The sequence below is a fragment of a genome, unplaced genomic scaffold (assembly GCF_019419815.1).
Source record: "Pyrus x bretschneideri cultivar Hongxiangsu unplaced genomic scaffold, Pyrus_bretschneideri_v1 Contig80, whole genome shotgun sequence".
Classification (NCBI taxonomy): domain Eukaryota; kingdom Viridiplantae; phylum Streptophyta; class Magnoliopsida; order Rosales; family Rosaceae; genus Pyrus; species Pyrus x bretschneideri.
The window spans coordinates 977,755-999,927 of NW_025999821.1; the positions used below are offsets into that span (position 1 = coordinate 977,755).

General features: G+C 36.5%; 2 protein-coding genes across 6 annotated transcripts; both read left to right on the forward strand.

Moving 5' to 3' along the window:
* The first annotated feature begins 120 nt into the window (after nucleotides 1–120).
* Nucleotides 121–6,759, forward strand: LOC103966758. Of its 5 annotated transcripts, none has more exons than XM_048575841.1 (10): nucleotides 121–335; nucleotides 589–675; nucleotides 1,160–1,280; nucleotides 1,381–1,504; nucleotides 2,163–2,297; nucleotides 2,712–2,863; nucleotides 3,049–3,189; nucleotides 4,478–4,801; nucleotides 5,349–5,488; nucleotides 6,386–6,759. In XM_048575841.1, the coding sequence occupies exons 6-9, from the start codon at nucleotides 2,807–2,809 to the stop codon at nucleotides 5,466–5,468; spliced, it is 642 nt and encodes a 213-aa protein (XP_048431798.1). In that variant the 5' UTR covers nucleotides 121–335; nucleotides 589–675; nucleotides 1,160–1,280; nucleotides 1,381–1,504; nucleotides 2,163–2,297; nucleotides 2,712–2,806; the 3' UTR covers nucleotides 5,469–5,488; nucleotides 6,386–6,759. The 5 variants fall into 5 exon arrangements, with proteins under 5 accessions (XP_048431798.1, XP_048431799.1, XP_048431796.1 ...); XM_048575842.1 differs by lacking the exon at nucleotides 6,386–6,759 and adding an exon at nucleotides 6,115–6,241; XM_048575839.1 differs by lacking the exon at nucleotides 6,386–6,759 and adding an exon at nucleotides 828–950 and having other exon boundaries at nucleotides 5,349–5,531.
* A 1,213-nt stretch (nucleotides 6,760–7,972) lies between these two features.
* On the forward strand, nucleotides 7,973–10,029 carry LOC103966767 (protein CHROMOSOME TRANSMISSION FIDELITY 7). Its single transcript, XM_048575850.1, is given in 6 exon segments — nucleotides 7,973–8,296; nucleotides 8,566–8,733; nucleotides 8,735–8,825; nucleotides 8,936–9,032; nucleotides 9,035–9,386; nucleotides 9,768–10,029. Coding segments are annotated over 6 exon segments (1,032 nt in total). The 5' UTR covers nucleotides 7,973–8,117; the 3' UTR covers nucleotides 9,913–10,029.
* The last annotated feature ends 12,144 nt before the right edge of the window (nucleotides 10,030–22,173 follow it).

Sequence of the window (22,173 nt, forward strand, 5' to 3'; positions counted from 1 at the left end):
AAACATAAAAACAAAGTTAAAAACGTTCACAAAGACTCAAAGGACTCAAAACAGGTTCAAAAGACTCAAAACTGCCTAAAAACACTAACTAGACAGTTTCTGACCTTAAACACAAATTTGGACGAATTTAAGATTATAGGTTGATTCAAAACACTTTAAAATACAAACTAAACAGATTCTAAACACTATAGAACAAGAAAGTAAAGGGGGATTTTGTTTTGACGAAAATTGAAATAACAAAACAAGTTGTAAAACTAGACAGATGATCACTTCTTCCATTTGTTCCAAAACTTGTTTCTCAAGTGGCAGTTGCCTGGAAGTCTCGCCTTCTTTAGGTATGAGCTGTGCTTAAAACTATTGTACATTCCAAGAGTTTGTCATCAGCAGAGTTATGTCAACTGAATTCCTTTTTCCTTATAAGATTGTCTTTACTCTTTTCTTTAAGTACTTCAATGGTTGTGTAACTCTAGATTTGGTTCTAAAACAATTAGAGGTTCCCCATTTACACAAACCATTGTAGTGGGGTATTAAATGATTTATGTCTTTTAACTTCTGGAAATGGTGTTACCTAAATATCATTAAATGCAGGCTTTTAGTGAGGCTTTCAAGGACTGCAATCCTGTATCCCCTTTAAAATTGGCTTGTATTTCCGTACTGGAGGAGCTGCTAGTTCCTGTAAGCTTGATTCTATACCTCCTGCTTGCAATTTCTCCAAGTTTTTTCTTTCCTTTTAGTATCCTTGTGGTAGTAAGAAATCAGACTCCTCTCTCTCTCTCTCTCTCTCTCTCTCTCAAATTGAATTTTGATATATTTTCTACACATCATAGAGACAAGACATGCTGTACCTGGATCTGAGTATTCCCGAGATATTACACTTTCAGATTACGTGGATAAGAGAGCTTCCTGTGTTGCTTATTCTGCTGGATGATAAAAACCCATACTATTCCCAAGTAACATTTTTTTAACCTTGTAAGATAGACAGTAGTATTGACACAGAAGAATTTAGACAGTAGGTTTTGCATCTTGTATCACTGTGTCAGGACGTTATTCAATATTATTGTCATTGTTTATTGTCTTTGTTTTTCTGCATAGTCAGTCTTTATCATCACCTATGCTTTTTCACCCCATTAGTTCTGGCTTATATTGCATGTTTCTTCAGGTTGTGCTGCACCTTCTACTTCGCCTGGGACAATGTGCTTTAGTGAACTCTTCCTTTGCATGGGAATATGACAACATGGAATTGTCACTGCAAGAATTTTTTGGCATAAGTCAAGATGATGGTAAGAGCCCATTCAATAGACACTAGTATTCTTCTTTGTGGATTAATCATCCATCAGCAGACAACTTGGTTTCTTATGATTCCGCCTCTTTTTCTTGCAGGAAATGTATTATATGGTCCCTTTTTAAGGCTTCCCAGAGATTCTCAAGAACTCTCTTTCCTGCCTCTGTTATATCTCTAATTTGGGTCCACCTTTGCTGAAGTCAATAGCTTACTGTTGCCTATGTAAGTTATTCATTTCTACCTTGGTTAGATTCTGTATGGATTTGACAGCTTAGGTTTGGCATGATGTACAAAGTTCCCTATAGTTATTATTTTGACTTTTTTAATGTCTCATGCGTGCCATTAATATGCAAGCTATTCTTGTTTCTGTTATAACAATTATAAAGGAACCTTGGGATTCCAAAAGTAATCTGGGTTAAAGTCACATGGGTACCAGATATGTTCCTTGTGCACAGTAGTTTTGTTGGTAGAGTTATCTTTTACTACAAGAATCAGGAAAAAAATCCTATCCTCATCAGTTTCTTCATTAGAAAGAGTATGTCATTTTAAAATCTGATGTTGAAACCATTTTGTTGCATCATTTTGTGGCTGAATGATAGTAATTGTCCTTCAACTGGAACATAGATGCTTGCCATTCATGTCTTAATGTAACTGTCATTTGTTAAGTGATTAAATCCAAATATACAGGGGGTTAGACGTGCCATTAAACATCAAAGGGTGATTCTGTTCTGATTGATGTTATATGGTAACAATATGAAGTAATGATGAATGTTCTCTCTTCTGCTTTCCAGTGATGTGTGAACATTGTTGAAGTATGATGAGTTATTTGCAAATTGGGATTGTTTAAGTGACATTTCTATCTTGTTCCTGTTCATTGCAGGTCCTGATCTGGAGCAATATGTATTATTTCGAATCATAGAGGTCCTGAATTCAGCATATAAATCTGGGCATATTCAGATTGTTGATCACATTAGTTTCTTGATCGCTTTGCTCTCCCGTTTCAGAGTTTTCCCAGGTACGTCTGACAGAATTTCTTCTCCTCTTCATGGTTTGTATTAGTATGTGTAATTTCTATTTGTACCGGTTGACATCTTATGATGACTTTCAAATTTTCTAGTTTCTACTAATATGATGACTTTCAAATGATTTATCGTTTTTCATGCTTTATCATCATAAGGTAACTAAATTGCAAGTGTAAGACTTTGTCAGCACGTTTTAAAAGGCTGCTTCAGAACAAAAATTATCTTGCTCTGAGATTTTGGGATAGAAAGTTCTTGCTCTAGACTATTTATAGCTATTCATTATTTTTGCTGCCAAAAGATCCGATGCCTTCATATTAGTATTACTAGAGAACCAATTTATTACTTATATGCATAATTTTTATTGCAATTTCTTGGGTTCCAAACCTAAAATGGCTTCATCATGGCAGAAAATATCGTTCCTGTTAGAGAGAGTGATGTGAATATCTCAAATCGAGGGACTTTTAAGTCACTCAGCCGAATTGTCTGCTCATGCCTGTCACAGATGGGTGATAATACTCTTGTTTTGCAGATGCTAGAGAAAATTATACTCGATCAGATGGTGAGTTGAGTAGATAACTTCATCTTATTGTGTTTTTATAGTTTTCTTTACATCAATATCTTCTTAACTTATTATTTTATAACTTCATCTTCCTAACTTTGTCAACTTACTGTGTTCCTGCGTTTTCTTTCTGAAAGTTACAGTTTATCTATTTTTCCTGATTCTGATTTTTGTACATATTTCAGTCTCAAAATCCTCCTCTAGACAATGTATGTGCTATGCTTAGGACGCTTATTACACTGGACTCTAAAACCACGATAATTTCCCAAAGAGCTTTTATAAGCCTAGGCAATATCCTTCCACGGTATCTGATTGACGTTGTGCAGGTAACCTTCATTTCTTGTTCGGAGAGCATCTGCCTTAACCACCCAAACACCATTTTTTACTTGCTTGTGTCTTCTAACTTAGTTTGGAATATTTTCCACTGAGAGGATTCCAGTGTTTCTGGTTTCCGAAATTCAATATTTATTGAATCTGTGATTCTCTGCTGCTCATATGTAAATTTGTCTTTCCCATGAAAATAAGTTTTTTCACAGGATGCTCAGATTTGATATATGTTATTGATGTAGGACAAGATAGGGGTCAATCAAAGTGGAGAAAATCAAAGAAACGAGAGTGCTACAAAATAAGAAAGAATAATGCTCATGCATTCAAGAATAATTAATATCTGGAAGTAGGAAAAAGTAACAAGTCAGTGTTGCATATTTGTTAGTGGCTTGATTACATTTCAAAGAAAGAGGCTTGAGTTTTAAGATTTTTAGTAAAGTTTTAGTTTTGGATAACCTTATCTTTCCTTGTCCCCCAAGGATTTGGTTTCTTTGTTTTTTTTTTTTTTTCACTAGTTACTCAGGATTTTCTTTATGTTTCCTTTATTAATTAGATTTTTAGTATTAATGAAGGTGCAAGGCAGCATTAATATCATGCACATGGTTGTCCAGGGTGGGATAATTGGGTTAGGATTAGACTGGCCTCGGTACGCTGTCTGCAAATGTAACCAAAATGAGGATAATGGATTAGGGTTAGGCTAGCCTCACGTTTAATATCTTTCTAACAAAGAGAGAGAGTAATTCATGCACGCATAATAATCGACTCATTATCCTTGGCAAAGAGAAAAGACATCCACAAAGACATTTTGCTTTACAGGTTCATCTTAAATTGTTGTGTTTTCCAATAGGAACCTCTATGAAGTATAAATGTATCTTTGTGTGGTAAGTTGATAGTTACCATGTCATACTTCCATGGTTGTACATTGTGACACGAGAATCGATGGACTGGAATCATTAAATATCATGTCCTCTAATAAAAAGCCAACAAAATATAATTTTGTTTGCAATCTCATACTACTGCTGGTCTGGCCGATGGGGTTTTGGAAGGGATGTCTATATATGTCTTTTCAATAATTATCAATATAGGGCACATTTTGCAGATATCTTGCTGTAATGCTTTCTATATGTTTGTAGACGTGTGGTATTGTTTTCCATTTTGTGCCCCCTCTTCGTGAACTTTTAAATTGTTGCATAACGCTCTAGTGCATAGTATTCTATTTCAAACAATGAAGGTCCTTCGGCCTTGTTTCAGTCTTACCGTTTCTCAAGTTTCTGCCTTCTGATGCAGTGCATTGTTGAAGATGACAAGAAGACCACCGTTTCCATTTCTTCAAGTTCATGTCGTTATTATCTCATCCCTTGCTTTGTCTTGTTTGATAAAAGTCACGAACTTCTGAATCTTGTATTGAATACGTTGGGGTCATGGATAACTGAAAGTAGTTTGCTGCATGTAACTGGTGATCTTACCCACTACGCAACTGACATTTCAAGTATGGTAGATGCAGTCGTTTTCCTGCTTCAATTGATGCATATAGATGACAAAATCTGTCAAATCATATCTTCGTTCAAGGCAGAGATTGACTATATCATGGAAGGCATCAGGTTATTACAGGTGTTTTCATTGCACCCTCAGGCATAACCCTGCATATTCAGAGAATCTTGATTTGTTTTTTTCCCCTTACAGCATACCTGAAGCTCGTCCTCTTTTGAATTTGATCATTTGATCCATTCCCGTGATAATTCCAATTATTATAAATTATAAATGTTTAAAAAGAGAGTAACTGCAGTGCAATGTCTAGTCAACATGTACATGTTACATATGGTATGTACTGCATGCAGTGGATGAAAGGATTGATATACGTAGTGATATATGGGGCAATGTTCAAAAATATATAATTTGTAATTTGAAGAGCGTTATGGATTGAAATGTCTTTGATATTCTAATTGATCTGTCACTCCATATGTAACTACTTTACAACTGGAAGTTTTTGTCCCAGGTGTAATTCTTTCGTTGGTTTGATTTGGTTTTTTTCCACGCACTCAATTCTTACATGTGCGCTTTGGGTTGGGATCTTTGTTTTTTTTTTTTTTGTTTTTTTTTTTTTTTTTTGGGGGAAAAAAATGGCGATCTTTAATTTTGTTCTACTTTATTTGTGCAGTCGTCAGAGGAAATCAGCATGACGATTGAAGAAAAGCATAAGGTGCATAAGGTGCAATGTGCACATGGTAGACTACACAATGTAACAAATACACTGCACAGTGAGATGCAGTCAGTCTAGAAGAACGTTGTTAACCTGAGGTAACCTGCGTTGTGGGTCTTCTTCATAAGCATCTTTAGAATTCATTTATGTGTAGGGTCCTAATAATCCGCTTCCTTTTTAAGCCACCATCACACCCCACCCCCACCCCCCCCCCCCCTCTTCTCTCTCTCTCTCTCTCTCTCTCTCTCAAATACATAAATGAAGAGATGAAAGTGTGTGGGACTATTCAGAAGTTGATATTTCATGTGTACACAATCCAGTGGGAGAAGGGAGACAAGAGTATATGGCTCTGGAATGTGCTTTAGCCCTTGTAGCTTTAAATTCACACTTGGAAGCAAGGTTCTAAAAGACGCTAGGCGCTGGTCGGGCAGCGGTCTGGGGCCTAGCGCACCTAGTCGGCTAGGTGGGGTCTAGGTGGACGACTAGGCGGATTTAAGTAAATTCATTATATTTTGTGTAAATAAGGGTATGTTTATACTTAAAATATATATAATTTCATCATAAACTACGAAATAGAATGACATATGTATTATGAAGTATTGGAACATAATGAAAACATGAGGAACAAACATATATTGTGTGCTCATTTAAGTATTCAACAGGTCTCTTACAATTTATTGAAAAAAATTAAATGCAAATTGAAAGTTATCTATTTTCTGTCTAGGTGAGTCGCAACCTGGGCAGGTCTAGGCGGGCACCTCAGCTCGTCTGGGCGTCCTTTCTTAATTTTCAAACACCTAGACATTAATCGGGATGGTGACCAGTCGCCTAGCGCCTAGCCGGCGCCTACGCAGCGCTAGGTAGGGATTTTTAGAACAGTGCTTGGAAGACATTTGGGATAACGATTAGCAAATGACCAATTTTAGATAAACAGTTTAACTACTTGTTTTCCGGACAGCTATAAGTGCCCGCTGCGTCTGATTCCGTTGTTGCAGGAATACGCAACTATGGTGGAAGTACAAGGAGTTTAAGGATAACAGACGGTCCAGATCCAGTAGCTAGAGTACGGCTTCTAGATTGATGTTGGTCGTCAATCCTTGACTTGGTTCAGCTTAGGTACTCGAAGGCCCGGACTGAATGCACATCTCCCGTGGCCGTCGTGTCTACCTCATGGTTTTCAACGAGTGTAACTAATCAAAAGCAAAAGAAAAGAGTCTCGAAACATGTAGCATATTTTTCGGGTTTGGGGGTATGAAGCTAAAGTAGTGTCTCCATCATGTATCTGGCTATGTTGGGTGTCCAATTTTGTTGTAGAAAGATTGAAACAGATTGATGGTGATTTAGGAATAGTTTTTCTTTGTACTTTTACTCCTTATCTTTAACCTAGTAATTAACAAGATGATTATTTTTGTTAATCCTGTTATTTACAACTAAAAACATACTAAATTCTCCGAAATAACAAATTAGTTCAAAATATTCCAAGAACACACAAAAATGAAAAGTAGAAGAAAAACAAAACAAGATTGGTGCAGATGATAAACCAAATGCCCTCGAAAGATTTATATTTTCTTCATATATTTATGATTTATAAAGGAAGTCATTAAGGGAAGGGATCCCTATTTATTTATAAAAATAGAGGTTAGTTGTGGAGTCCATACCACATCAAACTTTAACGATTCAAATCATTTATTTTTCAAGTTGTACCTTATGGATCATTCATGCAAAATATTAGCCAAATCGGAAATATTTAAGACATCTAACTGGATTCAAAGAAATGAATGAATATTTTGTTATATAAGAAACAATGAAATTTGATCCTGATAATTGAATAGGCAAATGGTTTTTGATTGAATTGAATTTTTGCAAGAATGATCTATGGATCAAGACTTACAAAATAGATGTTTGGATCGTTGAATTTCGATATGGAGTGAGCCTCACACCTAACCCCCATTTTTTTTCAAAAAATAGAAATCCTTTTGCATAAAGGGCCTGTATAACTATCTCAAAAATCAGAAAAGAAGATGATTCACATATGGTTAATCAACTGAACTTCTCATAGTTCACATCTTTTGTGCCCCGACAAGCATAATCTCACTCTAACTCTCTTCTGAATCATTCTTAGAAGATCAAGGGTCAATCGATGGTGCACTACTCTAAAAGATCCTCCTAGTCAGTTTTCTTACGTCTTATGGGTTTAATTGCTTGTTATTATGTCAGACTTTATGATTTGTGTTTCAAGGTGGAACCAAGGGAAGCTTGCAACCTTTGGCTAGGATTACAAAGATGCCGAGACCCTAAACTGGCTTGTTAAATGTTTAACACTTTAAAACTCTTTAGTTTTCATTAACTCTGAAATTTGTGCTCATTATTCATCTAATTAATTAAGTGATTGACAACAATACTTACATGTATTTAATAGAATAGTCATCTAACGGTCATATGTAATATATACGAATATATGTAAATTGGGAAATCATATCTGACCGTTGAGATGATGATTGTATTAAATACATATAAAAAAGTAACAAAATAAAAAGTGATCAAATTCAATAAAACATAACTAGGGTTAGTTCAAAAGGAACAGAAGGCCCAAGGAGATAAATTAGGCGGGAAAATTGACTCAACCCCACAATTTCCCCAATTTCTTGGTGCCAAAATCAAAGTCAATGATGAGGTAAGCGCAATGAAATCAGATCCAATTCAAATCAACTCCGACGAATTCATGCAATGCAATCAAAGATCAGTGCCTTCTTCAAACCCTCCTCCTCTTCTTCTTCCTCTTCACCCAACCCAGCAGCCGCACCTCCGCTTCTTTCCAACGAAAACGACGACGAATTGACCGTCTGGGAGAATACGCAGCACCAGTACTGTAACACCTTCAAGCGAAGAGGTCCAAACCTGCAAAGGTATTTGTTTTTTGTTCTGGGCTTTCTGCTGTTTGGATGCCGAGAAAAAACGTTTCAATTTTTATTTTTAATTTTTATTAAAAGTTGTTTCTGGGTAGCTTCTGTTAAGACAATTAGGAACTGGAGTTAGCCTGGATTTAAAGTTCTGGGATATTCCTCACAAAAAATCTGAGATTTAGTTTATTTATGAATATATTGATTTACTGACTGTTTAAATTTATATTTATTTGCTTCTGTTTCCCTTCCAATCTTTTCTTTGTGTACTTAAGTCGTGGAAGGGACAAAAATCCAGTGAACCAATTGCCGGAGAAACCCTTTTCTGATGGCAATTCCGGGAAGCCGGAATCGACCACATTGGGAAGAACAGTGATCAAGAACAAGAAGAGAAGCTATGCTCAGTTCTATCTGGACTTTGGACAGTCTGATTTCAATCTGCACGTGCGGGGTCAAGTATACCGCCGGAGACGAAGACGATGAGAAGGCTCACAGGGCATTTCACAAGGACTATACCAATGGAATTTTATTCAAGGTGCAAATTCGTTATAGGTTTTGTGTCTCCTTTGTTAGGTCCATTTATAAAAAAATGAGATTGTTAGAAATGGGTGCTTGTTTACTCAAATTGCTGACCAAATTTTGCAGGGATGGTGCAATGAGAGGGTTGTTCATTTGCCTTCTGTGGAGGGAGGTCGGATTGTTTTGGTGTTAGATTCTGATCCTCTGGCGCAGAGAAACAAGGTTCGAACACAATATCTGTTTTCTTGAATTTGATACTTTATCAGAGGATTGAATTGGATTGGATAGGATAATTCAAAGAGGCATACAAAGTTCCTTCATGTGCAACTGATGGAAGTTCTGATGGTACTACTACACATGAAGCAAAATCATCTACTCTCCAATTTGGGGATATCAGGTTTCAGAGGGAAGTCATGAGAAAAGCCCCTTCTGTTCCCGAAACGTTGAATGAGAATCTCAATGGTGCTATCTTCTGCGAAAGGGAAGCAGTGGCTGCTGTTTGCGGCGTTAGAGCCATTTGGGTCACTCCATCTAACAGAAGAAAACACATAGCCACCCAGTTATTAGATGCCCTGAGGTATGTTCATGTTCAAGTCCTTGCTATCCTCTCCTATGGATTTTCTTTTCGAGTGGATTTTATTATATTTTCATCACATTGCCATCAAATTGCACGATATTGTAACTCCGTGATTTGGATCATGAACTGCTAGCCAAATTACATCAGCTAAATTTAAGTAGCTTTTAGTATAATAAATTGTCCAAGAATCTGAAAGAAACACAGGTTCTTTTCTTATTCATACCGATCATATGTCCTTCGGAACTATGAAATTCTTTTGAACCTCTGATCATGTGGAAATCATTTTCTGTCCTATTATCCCAGAAGACTGAATCGCTTGCTTCTTTTCGATGTCTGCTCCGATTAGCATTTGGCTGTTTACTTATTATTTCTCCATCACAGGAAAAGTTTCTGCATGGGATTTGTCCTCGAACGTTCTCAACTGGCATTCTCTCAACCAACATCAGCTGGAAAGGCATTGGCATCCAATTATACTGGTGGTGGTGGATATTTTCTGGTGTACAAAACCAACCATATTGTCCCATAAAACACAGATATTTGTGTCCATATGTGCCTTGAGTTTAATTCCTTTAGAAACAATTTTGACATGTTTGCTAAATTCTAAAAGCTAGAAATAAAACTTATTTTCAGTTCTTCAATCTTATTTTTTGAAGTGATTCTCATGCACTTGTCTCCGGTTACGCTCTCTTTTTGGTCTCCATCTCATCCCTATGTATGTAGTTTACAGTATCGTCTATTTACTAGACGATATTGTAAATCACGTACTCTTGTTTACGAGGAAGGGATTCAAACTCCGGTTCAAAGTGAGTTTGTGTCTTAATTATAAAAAACATGTATATCAGTAATTCAGTAAAAAAAAAATTTATTTGAAATTTGGTGTAGTATATGAGATCTTATTCACCCTCGTTGAACAGTTCAAAACACAAAGAATAGATGTTTAATAATGTTAAATAATATGTTTTAGTAATTAAATAAAACCCTAAAGAGTAATTAATTATATTTGAAGAATTCGTTTAATAATGTATGTTTTAGAGACCCCATGCCTGGGGGCTTCAAACCTTCAGCGTTTTACATAATCAAATACAGCCAGAAATATATAGAAACCCAAAAATCAACTAATTGGACCTTTTCAATTATCTATTAGGATGACGACTACAGAAAGAGATGTTAAAACTTCAAACAACTTCGTTGCCAAAATGTGAGTGTTCGTTCTCTGCACTTAAGTTTAAAAAACTCTTTATTGTATTTTTCATTGATACAACTTTATGGATAGGAAGGTAGATTATAGGTATAGGTTGAACGCTTTAAACCTTCATAACTACGGAAAGGGATCCTCTCCGGATTCCTTCCACCTGAGCAAACTGAGCATAAAATCTGAGCTCTTGAAATTTGATTCAACGACTAAAGTTATTATAATTTTAATAGGGCTCCTTGTTTTTAGCCGTTTGATCAAATTTCAAGGACCTGGATTTTGTGCTCAGTTGGCTCAGGTGGAAGAGATCTGGAGATTATCCCTTCCCATAACTACAACACCCTCCCAAACCTTTATGTATATTAAAATAATTTAAAATTAAGGAAAACTAATGAAAAGAGTTTGAAAACTTTGAGTTTTAACGATAAGGACAAAATAAAAGGTGTAGTAATAGTACCAGGTTTGACTTTTTAGTGTAAAAATATGATTTTTCGTTAAAGTAAACGATACCGTGAACTTTTCGTTAAAACTCTCTTTAAATACAATATTATCTAGAAAAGAAGTACATGAATGACAGATCAGTACTTTTTTTGGCACTAGCAGGGGAAATAAGAGCCAGGAGTATCCTTGCCGGATCCTATGTGAGGATCTTAGAGATTCTCCTATTATATCCATTCATCCTATATTATGCAATTATTATTCATTGTAAATTTTTTATTTAAAATTGAATATAAATAGTACCTAACAAAAACTGATCGTATGATATACGATGAACATATATGATTAGAGGATCCCTTGATCCTTATAAAGATGATCCGGCAAGAATCCTCTCTAAAATAAGAGTACCCTTCTCTCAAACTCTAGTCTACGATTTAAGGAAATTGTGGTCATTTAACTTTTATTGTTTTACTATCTTCTACATAATTAAATTAAAATCTTACGACAGGATAACCATAATTTTTTTTTTTAGCCCATGAGGCCTACAAGAGCAGAACTAGAAGCAAATAACATATAAATAAATAAAAATACTTCTAAATCGTAATCCTAACGGCAGCGGCACCCAAATGTGTTTACTGTGAAACACACTCCCGAGGGTGCAAACGGAATTTGCGGCGATTTTATTTCCAATGCGTTTATAATTGTTGTAATTTTTTAAAACTGAGAAAATATGTTTGGCTATTTGGTCGAGAGAAGAAAGCTACTCTGAGCAGACTGACCAATGGCCAGTAGGATGATGACGTGTATCATGGTTGGCAGCAAAGAAGGAGGAGGTTTACGTGACGTGTTGAACTGAAAGAAGAGACGCAAAACATTTTATTTTATTTTCTTTTCCTTTCCTTACTTTTTTGAAAACTTTAACGAAAAGCTTCCGATCCTGTTCACTTTAAAGAAAAATCACATTTTTACACGAAAAAATCAATTTTGGTACTATTCACTTTACCATTTATTTTATCTTTATCGTTAAAACTCAAAGTTTTTAAGCTTTTTTCATTAATTTTCCTTACTTTCTTCTGTTTAATCTATTTTTATTTGCTTATTGCCTGTTGACGAATTTGAGAATCGAGAAAAGAAATCATCTTATTTTTCAAAAACTTCTCACGCACATTTTTCAATTTTCGATCGTTTTTTCGAATATATTGAAGATTAACGTAAAAAAATTAATAAAGATGTGTAGAAGGTAAAAATAGATATGTAAATAGCACTATCCTAAAGTAATTATAGTAGATACGAAGTTCTGGAATGATTTCAAGCTCATTTCTCCACCACCTACATTCGTCAAACCTCTCATAACTTTCTAGAGATTATTAGTTGGTTTCCTCCTCCCCGGGATTTTGTTAAATTAAACTTTGATGGATATGTTTTAAATGAAAGTTTCATTATTCATTCTCAAGTAGGTTCTCCTTTAATTGTTGGAGCTAAACCCCTTGGTTCTACAAACGTGTTTTTAATCGAAGCTTCAGCGCTCTGTCTAGGATTTTCTCAAGCAATTAGGGTTGGTCACAAGAAAATTGTAAGAAGGGGACTCGAAGGTTTTGATCGGTTATGTGAATGGTGCTCGCTCAATTCCTTGGAAAATTTGTTTGCTGCATGGGGACATCCATAAACTTTTCCATGATTTTGAGGGTATTAGTTTTGTTCATGTTTGTCGGGAGGCCAACTTCGTGAATGATAAATTAACCGTTTTAGAACACTCTATTTCGTCAAATTGTACTGGCTTGATTTTATCCCTAGTAATGCAAGGCTTCCCATACACTTTGATAATTGTTGTATTAGTTGCCCAAGGGGCATTTGTGACAGCCCGTTCCGGAATTTTTAAAACGCATGTGTGAAAGGACGATTTTGCCCCTAGTGTGATTTTTACATTGTGTGGTTGTTTTGAGCTTGGTGTGGCTGGTTGTGGACCACACACATTTCCCTCATCCTTTCCTTGCCCTGCACCCTGTCCCGTGCCATTTCCCTTCCCCATTTCCTATCCCATTATACGGACATACCCCAAAACCCTTGTAATCTTCACAGATCGAAGAAACAAAGTACATATTCTTGCTCATGAGGTCCGTAGAAGTTCACCCATACCCATTTCAGGTAAGGATACCTTCGTTTTCACGTCGAACTCGGGATACCCGATTTTTGTCACTGTTCATGCACACGTTAATTCTTGTGTTTTTGGGAATTTCAAGCTTGTAGGAAGCTTGGTGAGGTCCTTAGGAGGCTCGGGGTGGTTCGTTTGAAGGTTTTGGACGTCGGGATCGTGAGTTTCGAGGTTGGCCGGAGTTGGTGGTGTTTTCTCGGTGAGATCCCGTGTGTTTTAGCACTTGAAAGTGGTATGAATTTGTTCCTCTCGTTGTAAGCTTCATTTTGGTACCAATTTTGTGAAATTTGGTTGAAAAACGAAGAAGATAGGAGGATTTGAAAATTACCCGATTTTCCGGCACCGGAGCCTCGCGCGGAGAAGACGATGGAATATTCCGTCAAAACTGACGGAATATTCCTAACGGCGTTAACTGAATATTCCTGACGGCGTTAACTGACGCCGTCAGTGTGCCAGGCACGTGTGGCCGTGCCTTGGCCGGCGCGTGGGGGCGCGTGCGACGATGGAAAATTTTTCTAAAAATATTGGGATGTTCCTGAGGTTGAGTAGATCACGTTGGTGTATTCATACACCCCATTTGAGCATTGTATGAGAAGTTATTTCATAAGGTTGGTTATGTGCTTTAAAATTAACGTTTTTGTAGTTGTTTCGCATATAGGTGAGACCTATCCCGAGGACGAGCGCGGTCACTCGAGGCAAGGGGGTTACGACCCTTCTACATACCAGTGAGTGGGCTTTTGGTTTTCCGTATATACCTATATACTCATGTTTTGCCCAGAAATTGATTTGAAACGTTTATTCGTTTATATGCCATGTTTATTGCTTGCCATTTACTTACGCATTATTAGTTGCATATATATATATATATGTGTATTGGTGCTGTGGACGCACAGGTAAGTGCCAGGTAAGTATGATTTATGTTTATGTTCAGTAGTGATATGAGAGGCATTGAGAGCTCATAACCTGCACCCTCGGTATTAGTGCTCCCGCCCAGAGTAGAGCACAGTCCTTCACGTGATGTTCACCTCCCACACCACACGCTCATCTTGGATCCAAGTTAGATGCACAGTCCTATCGTACAGACCACTTTAGGTGGTTCCGATTCATAGGTGACCCGCGATTATTCGCCCAGCCTTCACGTGATCGTAGCACTTGAGCGTATTTATATTACACCCAGTCCTGTCGTACAGACAACTTTAGGTGGTTCCGACTCGTGTGCAGGTATAGTTAGTAGATGGAGATTTGAGCTCTAGATTCAGCCGTATAGGTCACGTTAGGTGACTTCGGCTGACAAATTACATGGTATTGGATTTGGCATTACCTGAGCACTTGCATTTTACTTCGAGGTTTTGGCATGGCATATTTCTGTGCATGATTTATATATTTGTATATTCTATTTTCTGGGAAGTATACAGGTTTTACGGTGAGGGGTTAGAACTTATTTATGAAATGGTTTTTGAAAAGCTTTGTTTTTGCCCACTCACGCTTTTGTTTTGTACCCCTCCAGGTTCTAGTTGACTAGCACGTTTGGTGGCTTCCCAGAGGATTTCCCCGGCTTATCTGACAGACTATCACCAGTGTAGGATCACCTTCGGGTGTGCTTTTGTAGTGTCGTTTTCTCCCGGACTGCATTAGGTCTTCGTGCTTTGAACTTTGTTTTCACACTTACACTTGCACATGTATGTTATTACCTTGTGTTAAGCTGGATTTTATTTATTCGTATTATTTTTATTATTATTTTATTAGCTTCGGCACTGTGCACATGGTTACGTCACTTCCACGTGACGGTCAGCATGCCCTGATCTCGATCGGGGTGTGTCAGCATTTGCGTTTAATTTAATTTCCTACTTTAAAAACCAACAATTTTATTTAATAAAACTAAAAAATCACATTTTTGATCCTACTTTGTCCAGAATTTAGACTCCTTTTATTTTTATATATATCTGTTTTCGGTTGTAATTTAGAGCAGTAATGTAAAAGAAAGTAATGTTTTTTTTTTTTTAAGAAAAAAAATTTTAAATCCCCATTTTTCCTAATAACCAAAACAAAACAAATATATTGTCACAACAAAAAATAAATAAATACAACGTAAAAAAACAGTGAATTTCCAAGACTGGCCAAACAAACCGGAACACTGCCGTTTTCGGTTGCTTGGGCCCCAAGCATCCAACGATCGAGCTTCCCCTAACCTGGATCCTCACGAAAACATCAAAAACATAATTCCCTAAATACCCCTACCGCCTAACCATATTTACAACGTCAGTCCTAAACCCCCACACCTCTCTATATAAATCCCCTTTCCTCTGTTCATTCCCCCACCAAAAATCCCCTTATTTACCATCGGATTTCAAAACTCCGACAAATTTATCACTGGAAATCTGATGTCACCTTCCCAGAGACGGGAGATAGTAAAGATGATGGAGGGCGAAAGAGGCATCTCGTTCTTGGTTGTCTTTTTTGACGGTCAGACTGATAGGAGCATATTTATGCGACTTAATTGGCTTGTTCTCGTGCATTTACGTTGTGTTTCTTTAGTTATTTTAGTCCCTTATGCCATTTTCGTGTGTTTCTAGGTTAATATGGCTAAGGAGGCAAAAAGGTGCATGTCGGAGCATTTTGGAGCAAAATTGGGCTTAGAATGGAAAGCTTATGCTTGGAGCCAAAGTGTTGGACGAATTTGAAGGCCTTGTATGCAGTTTGGACATAAAACAAAGGGCCTAGCCCAATCAAACAATCCATCAAAGCCATGCAAAACCACCATTCACACACACATGCACCCAAAACACATCTTTGCCGTGAGTTTCCCCTTGCCTTTCCAGCTTTCCCTTTCATTTCCAGCATTTCACTTCATCATTACACCACATTCTCCCCCTTTAATCCACATGCATTCATCATCATTCACCCTATATTTATGAAGGTATTGTATAAGATTCGTTCATAAATAGATACATTTAGCGTACCATGGATAAATTGATACAAGTAACACCACATTACGTTGGGTGGCTTGGGAAGAGATATTTACTTGAAATTAATTGGTATTACCATTCGAAATGTTATGATATAGGTGGACTTGATGGTGTTCCGAATATACAAAAAAAAATTATTGGAACTTGGAGGAGAGGAGAGATGCATGGCATTGAGAAAATTTTCTTATAAATCAGTCTGATATACCAAGTATCATAATATAAGCAATTTAATTTTTTTTTTAATATCTAACCACTTGTATTATGATACATGAAAAATCGGATCATGACACACTGATAAATCTCTCCATGTTACCATCACATTTGGTTGTAAAAGTGTGGAAGATTACAGAAGCAGACTATTTCAAACCTATCGATGTTTGCCATGCATGTGGAAGTTTCAGCATCTTTGTGAAATCTAAATTTCGGGTAATTAATTAGATCACGAGAGAAACTATGTTTTCAAGAGATGAACATGTGCTATGTGGGTACACTGGGCAATTGATTTCGAAAGGTAGCGTCCAAAAATAAAATGATGGAACCTAGAGACCTTAATAATCTTGAATCATGAGGTCAGCCATTTTCATGTGTACCTAACCTCACGATTATAGGTGAAAAATATTCTAACAAGTTAACCACTAACTATGTACGTACGGACATAATAATGTTAGGGAGATTAGTAAACTAATTAACATAAAAATTGATGATTGAATATTACTAAGTGTTGATAAACGTCCTCGTTTGTTATTGGTGACACATCATTTAGTTTGCAAATTTTGTTTACAAATTTTATTTTTTTAGTATTATCCTAATATAAGAGATTATCTTCCGACGTCCTATGGTTTTCTTAGTATTATCTTAATATAAGAGATTATCTTCCGAAGTCCTATGTAATATATTAATCGAACGTTGCAAGAGCGGATTGCTCTTTATTTAGCCACGCCACAGTAACCCCCCAAGCGATCTTCATCTAGTTGCAGAGCGAAATCCTGCAGCCAATTGGGGCTTAGAATAACTAGCCCAGCAATAAGTTCAATTCATCTATAAAATAAAGGGGAGGGGTTGCGTCCGAGCCGGGTGAAGTGCGTGCACAAGAGTAGTTCTGGCTACAACTCTCTCTTTTTTATAGGTTCTACGGCAACTACTTGGAATTAAGAAAGATCGAGCAAACATAATAATCTACAAACAAAAATTAACTAATGAAAACTTTGAGTTAATTGGCTTGAGAGTTGAAACTTCAGATAAGAAAATGCAACAATTAATATTCTGATTTCTGAAACAAGATCGGCTTAGTAGCCAGCTAGCTCATGAAGTAATCATCACCAAACAAGTAAACCATCCTCTCCTTCCTCCATGGATCCTTATCTTTTGAGTTTGGGGAAGTACTACAAGTTTTAGGCAATAGCTCCGATCTACAGAGAGGACATGTTAGCTGACCTTGATCAATCCAGACTTCTAGGCATTCCTTATGAAAAGCATGCGAACAATTGCATGGCTCTCTCACCGCTTGGCCTTCCTCCATGCTATCCATGCACACTATGCACATGTTCACTTGGCAGTCCTGTTCTTCTGCTTCTGCTTGCCTTCGTGTTTTCATGAGAGTTTCTTGGTATTGCAGCACCGGGAGTTGGTTCTTGACGGATTCAGCTATGCAGTGGACCGGTAACGGTACCAACCAAGGTGAAGGCCGCCATGAAGGTGTGGCTGCTTGTGGAGGCCGTGGTGGGAATGAATCATTCTCTAGCGGACGACGTTCATAAATATGTAGCTTGTTAAATTGTTGATGACGTTGTTTAATGAGTAAGCAGTAATGTAACTTGATCATGTTGAGTAGATCGAGAAGAACGAGTAACAATTTGGAAAGCAGGTTTCTCGGTCGACCCATCAGATGAATGTAATGTGAGAGAGAGAGAGAGAGAGATCAGAGTCACAAATACCAAGCAAACGTAACCGATATATAGCGGAGGAAGACGGTGAAGGGATCGTTTACTAAATAACAAAATGGACAGTTCGCCTAAAAAAACAAAATGAACATTTTTATTTTTATTTTTATATTTCACAAAATGGACAAAATGGACATTCAACCTAACCAGTCTTGCTAAAAAGGAGGAGCTTTGGAAACAGGTAGGGTTTGACCGGGCAACAAGTTTGATAATTAGAAATTAATTAATACTAGGTAATATATCACGTGCTATTATACAAATAATAGAATATGTGTATTAAAAAGTTAATAATTTAAAAAATAAAAATTTTCATCACTTACATAAAAACATGTATTGTACCATTCATATTCCTGTCATAATAAAAAATTTCTTCAAGAAATACCCCCAAAATATAATATCATACACTACAAGTAGATAATTTTCTTATGCTCGGGCTCGGGCTTTATAGGGGTATGGTGGCACCAGACACTAGGAGATGATGCATGATGGATGCTCTGATAATTAAGCCCACAGAAGTTTATAACGAGCTGGCGTACGTTGATGTATTTTAATTAGGGTTACGTATGTGGTGCCTTTTATTAGCATCACACGTCAGTTTGATGAAGTCAACTATCTATATGATTATATTAATCAACAACCACCAACCAGCGAGGATACTGAATAATATTGATATATAATCTAGGGCACGACAAAGCAATTTGCGTAATTAAATTTTGAGAAATTTTTTGAAATATAATTTATACTTATTTTGGATAGAAAGCAATTTGAAATATAATTTATCGCCCACCCTAGTGTAAAATCAATGGTTTTTTAGCCAAAATGATTCTTGAGATTTTAAATCAATAGAACTGGTTCTTGAGATTGTCCACCATCCATCATTTTGGTCATTCCGTTAAAAACTCCGTTAAGTGTTCTGGAGCACTTGGTCGGAAGTTTGAGCAATTTTCAAAGCTTCGTAACTTAATCGTTTCTTAACCAAAATTCAACTCATAGTATATCAAAACGAAGATAGGAAAGTGTAGAATAAGATTATACTATTTGGAAGCCAGTGGTTGCCGGAGATGGTCGGAAAATAGCCTCAAAGTTGACTGGTTCGAGGGAAAATTGGAAAATTCAACGGAAACTGGGCAAACTTTAAACGTTCATAACTTCTTCAATACTCAACGAAATCAAATGATTTAAAAATGAAAATCAGACTTCTCAATGAGAAGAAGATAATGGTATCTTTTTCAGCGCTAAATCGTTGTGGTTTGGCCGAAAAACGGCTCGAAAGTGGCTCTCTTGGTCTCTAGTTAGCCACTTTTGAGCCATTGTCCGGCCAAGCTACGGCGATTTAGCCGCTGAAAAAGGTACCATTCTCTTTGTCTCATCGAGAAGTATGATTTTCATTTTTGAATCACTTAATTTCGTTGAGTATAGAAGAAGTTATGAACATTTAAAGTTTGCCCAGTTTCCGGCGAGTTTTCCAGTTTTCCCTCGGACCAGTCAAATTTGAGGCTATTTTCTGACCATCTCCAGCAACCATTGTGGCTTCCAAATAGGTACAATCTTATTCTACAATTTCCTATCTTCATTTTGATATATCATGGGTCGAATTTGGTAAATAAACGATTGAGTTACGAAACTTTAAAAATTGCCCAAACTTTCGGCCAAGCGCTCCGAGACACTTAACAGAGTTTATAACGAAATGACCAAAATGATGGATGATGGACAATCTCAGAAACCACTTCTATTGATTTGAAATCTCAGGACCAAAGTGAAGAGTTATGCGAATCTCATGAACTATTTTGGCTAAAAAGCCAAAATCAATTTATCCCATAAATAAATAAACTTGAAAAAAAAGGGGTCAAAAGTCCAAGATAGCCATCTTTTGAATAGAAAACTTAACGGAATTAAGATGATACAAATTAATGATTTCAGAAATTCATATGACAAATTACTTAAAATTTTAGTTCATATGATAAATTAAAAAATATATATAAGTTGGCATGACATTTAAAAAACTTTCCTTATTTTTGGGAATATTGAATGATGCCCGGTGTAATTAATAAATCAAGAAGCTCCCGTTGAATTTTTTGGCGCCCGTACGTTAGGCTGTCCTCATTTTCCTTGGTAGACTAGATAATAAGTACAAGAACATATCCAACGATACATAGGATATTCTTAATTAAATATGTATGGGATTAATACGTGTTGGTTGCAAATTTGAGGAATCAATTTGAGTATTGTTGAATATTGGATGAAGTTGACTGTAATTAATCAACCAAGGAGCTACGGGCTTTGGTTAACCAAATTGGATAGAGCAATGTACTTCTTCCTTTACACTTAAGTTCGAACCTTTCTTTCTTGTTTAACTTTTTGGAGCTCACGTAAAGTCATAACTCGTAATCATTGAAGGAGCTTTACCGACTTCCTTGGTAGACCAGATTTGATGGTCCATATTGTCAAATTATGAAGACTTTAGAACAAACCTAATGAAAGTTACGAACATTAATCGAGCTATATACAGCGATCAAGTGATGTTTTTTTTCCTACTTATTCATTAATTTTGTGTGTTCACATTGTCAACTTATGGATACATTTTGGGAACTGGTAAATTAAAGTCGCATCTTCTGAGGGTCTCATCTTTTTTGTATTAGAACAATGAGCAAGTAGGGTTTGTTTTCTGAAATAATGCATGCTAACGATGATAACGATGTCTTGGTAGGTGCGAACACATTCACATCTCCGCCCATTCAATCATGTGGTGCTTCGCTGTGAGACAACGGGAGACAGATACAGAGAATCCATGCATAAAAATGCACCAAATTAACCATCTCCTAGGAATCTTACTCCTAAGTCTTTCTTTTTTTATACATCTATTTTTGGTTAAGATATATACCCAAAGTAAGTCTCTCTTATCTTTATATATATATATATATATATCTTCTACTTTTAGTTAGGTACCCTAAGTCAGCACCAGTTTATGGCTACTGTTTATTTTTTAGTACATTATAAATAGATCATTCTTACAAAATTTAGACAAATTCAAAACTATTAAGACATTCAATTCTAGTGAACAAACTATACGAATACAATTTTCCAAAGAAAAACACTCTTATGACTACCATTTAATCCAACAAAAAATGATTTCAGATCAACCGGTTCATCTGCCAAACAAGTCCAAGAAAGTAGGCAATATACGAATAACGTACAAATTAATTGATGCTTCTTACTCAAAAAGATTTAGAGATTTTGCCAACAAAATGTACTCCTTTGTCTGTCTACGTCTAAGAGGTCGGTCCGTTTCCTTTGTCTGTCTACGTCTAAGAGGTCGGTCCGTTTTCCTTTTTCCATTCACCGGCCTTAATCTTGAGTCAGTTCGATCTTGCATGGGGACCATTGAGATGTGCTGGCTAGGGCTAGGGCGGCAATGCTAGCTGGTCCGTGACCCGTTAATCCGTGATCTTTGATGACCCAACGGGTTGCGAATTACTTCTAGTTGAATCTAGGTTTGGTTTTCTTTTAACGCATGGGTAAAAGAAAAGTAAGAAGAAACTGATATGATGCATGGGTACCGTTTGATTATCATATATCGTTTTACTCACTTGTAAAGTGATGAGTCAATATTAAACTATATATTTTACTTTATTTTAATATATTTTGGTATTTGTTTTGACCATATTTTGATTTTCTGAATTATAATTTAATTGCAGGACATGCGACCCCCCCCCTCGAGCAAAAAGCGACCAAGCGGATGAATTATGGCGTGATTCCAATTGAAGGATATTCGCAAGTCTTTCAATTTGTTTGTGACAAATTTTCAAAGTTTTCTACTAAGCGGTTAATTTATGGCGAATACATAAATGACTAGTGCACGAAACTATTAAAGTGACATTTTGGGCTTAGTTAGCTTTTTTGGCATTCAAGATGACGTTTTATGGCAATGGGCTTTTCTACAAATATGTTTAGGACATCTCAAGCTTTAAAAGAGTTGTCTTGTGCTTGTTTTGGAGATGTCTAAGGTCCTCAACGTGGCTAGACAGATTTCCCTTAATTGATTAGGATTATGTTTCATATTTTACTTTAACTTATTTTGTTTCCTAGTTTTTAAAAGACC